Below are 7358 nucleotides of genomic sequence, written 5' to 3' on the forward strand. Positions count from 1 at the left end.
TGCTTAGGTCAGTGAGAAATATACAGCATTCTGTTAACTGCCCTTTACAGGATATTTATAGGCATTTAATAGCCAGTGGGATTCAGAAAATGACAATGATGAAAATGATGATGATGATGATGATGATGAAGATGGTTATGATGATTCTTGTTGTTGTTGCTATTATTATTATTATTATTATTATTATTATTACTGCAAGTGTTCATTTACATCATCAAATTGAAGACTAAGTCAATACAGTAGCAATCAATAAAGGCAATACTTAAAACAGTGCAACGTTTTTCCCCAAGGCACTTAAGTGGAATGTTCCGAACATTTATTTACAAAATCCACAGCTCGCAAGTAAAAAACAAACAAAAAAAACAAACAAAAACTTGCAGTCATTTATCTTCAGCTATAATCTCAGTCTTTTTTCTTTATATGTCCAGTCTTTCCATCTCAAAGATGTTTCAGATTTTGAGTAAATGCTAAAAATTGGCCCTAGTTTTCAAGGCCTATAATTCAAAGAGTTGTAGATTCCTGAGGAAAACTGTAAGGTTCAGGTGTAAGTTTCCAGAAGGTCATAAGTGAGCATGCTCAGAGCTCTGGTCACTGTCATGACTGTCATCCTCATTGGTGGGGGAGCCTGCAGGGTGATGCAGACCCACCATGCCTGCAAACTCGGAGGGCAACAGGGTTCCTTTCTTCACGTTCACCAGTTCTTTCTCTCGCGCTGCAGCTCCCTGCTGTCCTCCTTTCACTCGCTTCCACTTCATCCTTCTGTTCTGAAACCACACTTTCACCTACGCAGATTGAAAACGCAACAAATTAACTCAAGTTTTAGTTTAAGCACAGCGTATACTGTACAGAATTTTAAACGCAATACCCTCTTGGTATCATAAAGTGGATAATGACAAATGTACACAATATTTACAGGTTTTGTGTCTCCTAGCAACATTGACTTGCCAGAACTGCCTTCAGAGAAACTCAATGCCCCTCGGTGCGTGCCTGAGCAGACGGGTGTGATACTTTTGAGAAGGAACGGTTGTGGCATATAAGCCCCACCTCTAAAACCACCATCACCTCTATGTGAGAGGTCTCTTCTTAATGTGGGTGTACAAACGTATGTGTTTCTGCTTGATTTACAAGCTTTTTGTAACAGAGCACTGAGTGCACAGGGTTCAGTTTTACTCTCAATTGTTCACTTTATACTGCTTTTACATTAGGCACACACACATAAACAGCACCTCGTCTTCCATGGTAGGACTCGGCAGCTCTTCGATGTCACACTTACAGAAGATATCTTATTTTAACAGTGTGGCTATTTTTCTTCATGGATTTTGGATGAGTGTATGTGCAGCAACCTGATTGGTGCAATGGGAGTTGGCATCGGGTGGCCAGGCTATTTACACCTGGTCAATAATGTGCTGATACATGGCGCCTGGGGGCGTGCTGGCCCATGGCCCTGACTCATTTGCCTGACTCAGCAACTTGCACTGTGTTTGTGTCACTCAGTGATGATTAAGCTGCTGCCTAAAACAGTCTGAACACTTCCAGACCCCAAGTTGGTAACCACCCCCCAACCTATATGACTATTTTAGGGGTAGGTAGTTATTTTGGATGGCAGGTACTTTAGAATGAGCTGCATGAACATGAAGTTTGTCTAATATCACAATTGCAATATTCATATTCCTGCATATTTCTGAGTTAGCTAACTGAACAGACCATTATCAGATGTTTCAATAAGTTTTCAACATTCTTTTAAAAAGGTCAGACTCTGACATTTTTAATATGCATGTGTGTGTGTGTGTGTGTGTGTGTGTGTGTGTGTGTGTGTGTGTGTGTGTGTGTGTGTGTGTTATATAATGTATGAAATAAAACACAGTGGGATGCCCTGTTAAAGGAAAATAATCAACAACCTGGGTGGTGGGATGCTTCACCATATTAATATTGTTCATTTCTTATGATTTGGTTATGTGTAACGTCAGCAACATATGTCCATGTGAATGAATTATTACTATGGAAATGCCAACATATTTGCGCAGCTGCATTAATCTTAGCAGCTGGAACAACTGTCAGAGCTAAGTTGTTATAGGACATTAATCAAGACTTTCTGACCAATCAGTTAAGAGAATTCAAAAGCCCTGTGATATAAAGTGATTTAACCAGTTATTAACATAATGGTTTACTTTATTATGTCATTAAAAAGTTTCTCAAAATATGTAAACTTTTAAACAAGAACTTAACATTATGAGCATTAGTGTTAGGGCTAAAAATGTAGTATATCATATTGAAGAACCGCTTTGCTGAACAAAACTCGTGTGCTGAGAAGAAAAACCGAAAACAAAAGGATCTGGTGGTACTACAGTAGGAGTACTGAGAATACTTGCACACTGACTGATTTATCACTCGTTACTTTCTTTAATATTATGTGATGAGTGAACACATTAACTAGTGAAATTTAGCTGTTCCAGGATCAACCCACACACAGATTTATTGGACCGGTGAAGGGAATCTTCGAGAGGCAGTGTGTGTAGGAGTGCGGAGGGAAAATAGGGCTGAACAGGAAGACTTGAATCCTCTGTGAGTTGTCTGGCTTCTTTGTCTTTTCATTGGGCCAAGGTGCTCAAGATGGGTTTATCCTACAGGTTTTATGGATTATGCATGGGTGTATGATCCATAGGCTGTGGTGGATAAATGCAGTCTATCAAGTAAAAGTTTGATTTAGGCTAGGATACCATGGAATAAAAAGGTAGAGTCAAATCGTGGTATGTTGTTTAAAAGAAAATTCAGTAGGTTTTGGTTGTATTTAAGGGTGTCAGTATTAAGGGTGTGCGTGAGAGAAGTAGTGGAAACATTTGGCTCTTTTCGGGCTCTACAAACAGCAGGAGAAATACGGACAAAACAGATGTGTTAAAAACAACATTTAGTGTTGCGTTTTCAACACATCTGTCTGTCTAATCAAATATATCATATTTGTTTACTTTTTTAATACATCTGGTGTGTTTTCAGGCAGGTTGTTTTTGCTTTAAAATACAGTACAGTATTTTAAAGGCTATGTTCGTGACACTCATGAAACCTCAACTTATACATGCAAACAAAAAGCAGATATGTAGATGTGAATACTGGCAACATAAAAAGTGTGTGAGACCACATGATTTTAATGAACGCACACACACACACACACACACACACACACACACACACACTGGATGTACAGCTTGTGTTTTGAAAACTACTAGCCTCAGAGAGATATCGTGCTTTTCTTTTTCAAATGTCAAAACATTGCTTCATGTTGTAACCTTCTAATCAAAATTAAATAGGTAAATAGTGTTTCAAGTATTATTTTACATACCCTAAAACCATGTTTAATTTTTTTGGCAATTTAAAAAAATGCCACAGCCGGATTTCACCCTATGCAAACATAAATATTCAGCAGAAAGCAAGCTCAGTATGGGGCATACTTGTCTCTCTGTGAGGTCAAGGTTGACAGCAATTTCGTAACGTCTTAGCCGTGTCAGATAGTTGTGGTGGGCAAACTCCGACTCCAGTTCCCGGATCTGCTCCTTGGTGAACGCTGTGCGCTCCTTCCTGGGCTTACTGCTCACGTCTGACTTATAGCTCCCGTCTTGGGAATCTGAAATGAAAAACAGAACATTTTCCAGCTGTGGGGGGAAAATTCGCCGAAACTAGACAAAAAAAAAGTTTGATTGAAAATACAAAAGGACAGAAATAAAAGACCTGGGATTGTGTGATAAACTACAGGAGCCCAGGAAAAATGAAAATAAAATGAGAGCTAAACAATTAGGGGTTCCAGTCACCTTTTATTACAGCGATATTGGTCATGTGTTTGCAGAAGGCCATCAAGGCCAGGCGCAGAGTAAACCTGGACTAAATCAGAACAGCTCTACTGTTCTCTCTCATTTCTATATGATCCATCTTACATTTCACAGTACTTTACTGTATATCAGGTATTATTTTTATCGGATTTAATATTTTATAGTTACACAAGATATTTGCAAATGCAGAAAATTTTCTATTCATGCTATTCATGTTTTTGTATTGTACTTTTAGATGCATCTTATAGCTTGATAATTAATTATATAGTATTATTCATTTAATTGTACTGGTATTAAAAGTAGCTAAATGTTTACTGCTTCTTTTTAATAGTTTTAACAAGGTCTGACTCTTACTTATAGTAACCCGAGAGCACGGTGGGGAGATTTTGCTAAGTGGAACAGTAAGTCGTGCGTGTGCTAGCCAGTGGTGTACAGGTTTAATGGCCGAGTCTGGTGCTACACCGGGTCATTCCTTCATCAGCCTCAGAGGTATAACTTGCTGTGGCATTTTCCTTCAGAGCTTTAATGGCCTACTGGTGAAACTGGGCTTTAAATGCTTGCGCCAGTCACACCTGTGCTTTTGATCCCGCAACATGTGTACTGCATTTTGAACCACAAAATATGTTTAATGTTCATGCTGAAAACTGTCATTTATTGTTTTATCGCCTGCTTTTCATTTTCAAAAACATAAATACAATTTAAAGACAATCTTGAATTGACATTGTGTAGAAGTCATTTTACATCTTAATAAATGCCTGACATTACTGATATTAATGAACCTACAGTAAGTCAATATTTTAAAATTGGTTTACTTCAAAGATATTGGTTTTTTTTTTGTCTAGTTTTTCATAATCACCCTGCAGGAAAGACACTGGTTAGCATTTCCCCATTCTACGGCACGTCTGTTACTTAAAGACTTTTATGCTGGCAGTTGAAAATAAAATTCATGTCTGAAAGAGTGGCCCATAAATTATGATCCAGCACTTTGACGCCTTGAAATGTATTATTTAAAATGCCCCTGTGAAGTTAAACCAAAACTAACCCCTAAAGTGTTTTCATGAAAGGGATAAAGGCACCATTACAGAGCTGAAACTGCTGCCTCTCTTCAAGGAGGAGGAATAATTTCTGAAACCATATTTTTGTCCTGACCACATGAAAGTGATCTGAGGAAAATTACAACCCACTTCATTTATTGGTACTGAACTTGCAAGAGTTGGTCATTTGGCTATATGGTGCCACCATTCATTTAATCAATGTCTCTAGCAGCACCTTTCAAAAAAGAACAAAGCAGAATAAAAAAAATGGTAATGATGAGAATTGCACACATTACATTTCATACATTTTTCCAACATTTTGATTTCATTTACATATCTAACTAAAAATGGTTAGAAGGACGTAAAATTACAAAACACCACAAAACATTGTCATTTTATGTTAAGTGTCTGTTATTAATAGATTTATTGCATTAGTCAAAGAAAGCTTTACACTTTACACCTGATTCAGTTTAATGTTCGAGCAGCCTAATATGCTGCTTACCAATGTTTTTAATAGTTTGTTTATGTGTTTGTTTTAGTCTTTGTTTTAGTCTTTTTTATTGCTTTTTGGATAAATACTATAACTGTTGGGACAGTCATGTCAGAAAATGTCACGGAATTTGTCATGGATTTGAATTAAAAATTAATTTAAAAGACTTTTTAGTCTCTGGGTTGTTCTTTACAGACAGCCTACTGTATTACACTCTAATAAAATAACAAGACTATACTACAAAGAAAGAAAGAAAGAAAGAAAGAAAGAAAGAAAGAAAGAAAGAAAGAAAGAAATTTTAGTATAAAATCACCTTTCAGAACTGACATGACCTATGTGGAGTAAAAAAGCATGCATATGTAACATAAATAAACCTCACCAAATGAGTGTTCTGACAGTTGACAAAAATCATAATAGAATCCTGAAAGAGGGAAGGATCATTTTCCTGGTTAACATCATTTATTATTGAGTATGGAAATAGAATGGATAACTACCAAACCAAAGCTGGCTTAGAAAACTGAAATACATGCTGCAATTTTTTTAGTCGTTAGACAACGCAGATGATAAAACAAAAATAAAATGGCAATAATTATCACTGACGCTGATATATTCATTCCATCTCATGGATTAGAATAGAGAGTATTCAGTGCCTTCTAATATACAATAATCATGAAAAAAAAAGAGTATGCAATTTTTCACAGTTGTGTGATTGGAATAATTATTCAGGTTCAAAGAATTAACTAGTTTTTCCGTCAACATAATTTTTTTCCATACATATACTAAAGTTGCATCCCATTACACCTGAAGAATGAAAATTACTGTTAAATTATGCAAGAAACATCAAATAATCCGTTTGAACTGTTGTGGAAATCACATTATAATAAAATAATAGGCATAATAATTCATAACTTCCTGAGTTACCTGGGTTTTAAAATTATTGACTTTTATGGGTCATTTGGTAATATTTAAAATTGTTAGTGAATTAATTATTTTTCTGTAAATATATTTTTTTAAAGTTTATTATTTTAAATATATTTTAATTTTAAAGTTTAAGAATCTGGCAGTATTTATAATATTATTCTAGCAGAACAATGCAGTTCTACTGAATAAATATCACTTGCTTACCCGAGTTGTCACTCTTTCCTTTACTGTTCCTTCTCTCTGCTTCGATGGGTGACATTGTTTGCCGCCCGTAGTCCCCAGACCCACACACTGCTCCCGCTGGGTCAGTGTTTCCTAGGCCCGTGTTTGCTGTGCACATATTCTGACTCGCTGTTCCTCCAGACGTGCACAGCTCTGTGGCAGGAGTGTCGGGGTGAGGAAGGCATGCGGCGTGACGAGTGCTGCCAGGTGAGGGCATCTGCTGGATATGCCAGGTGGGCTGATGGTGTTGTTGATGGGGCAGTTGATGAGAAGGATGGTTGCGTGCATGAAGTGCTCCAAAACTTCCCTCCTCTCCTGTGTAGCTGCACGGCGGTGAGGTTCCTGGCAAATCAGGGTAGGAGACGTGATCTGAGCGGCCATGCAATGCCAGCGAGGACTGGGTAAAAGCCGGGTGGAGAGTCTGAGCCGGAGCATGTGGGTTCCGCAGGCAGCCAAACAGAGAATGATCCATCTTGTTTCAATCACCTCAAATCCACACTGAAGTACTCCAGACCAAAAATCACAAAAATTCACCCTACAAGACTTAACTGAATGTCAAACTAGAGAGAGAAAATGCAGAAATGTGGTAGTAGGAGAACCAAAAAAACCCCTAAAAATCACTCTGCTCCCTTCTGGCCCCTCTCGTACGGCTCTCACAATCCAGGACGTGAATGGCAAAAGGAAGAGGCAGCAGGCGGTGATGAAAGACGGGGCCTCCGGTAATCCTGAGCATGCAGCCCCTGTTGCCAGGCCGAGCAAGGGTAAACACACACAGCCTGCTGGAGGCTGCTCGGGTGACACACAACATAAAGGGAGGGAGAGAGAGAGAGAGAGAGAGAGAGAGAGAGAGAGAGAGAGAGAGAGAGAGAGAGA

General features: G+C 38.1%; 1 protein-coding gene across 1 annotated transcript; it reads right to left on the bottom strand.

Moving 5' to 3' along the window:
• Nucleotides 1-315: 315 nt before the first annotated feature.
• On the bottom strand, nucleotides 316-6987 carry meox2b (mesenchyme homeobox 2b). The gene is made up of 3 exons (XM_060897656.1): nucleotides 6468-6987; nucleotides 3444-3616; nucleotides 316-782 (listed from the first exon to the last, which is right to left on the bottom strand). The coding sequence occupies exons 1-3, from the start codon at nucleotides 6955-6957 to the stop codon at nucleotides 561-563; spliced, it is 885 nt and encodes a 294-aa protein (XP_060753639.1). The 5' UTR covers nucleotides 6958-6987; the 3' UTR covers nucleotides 316-560.
• Nucleotides 6988-7358: the final 371 nt, after the last annotated feature.

This window comes from Tachysurus vachellii, chromosome 21 (assembly GCF_030014155.1).
Source record: "Tachysurus vachellii isolate PV-2020 chromosome 21, HZAU_Pvac_v1, whole genome shotgun sequence".
NCBI classification, from domain to species: domain Eukaryota; kingdom Metazoa; phylum Chordata; class Actinopteri; order Siluriformes; family Bagridae; genus Tachysurus; species Tachysurus vachellii.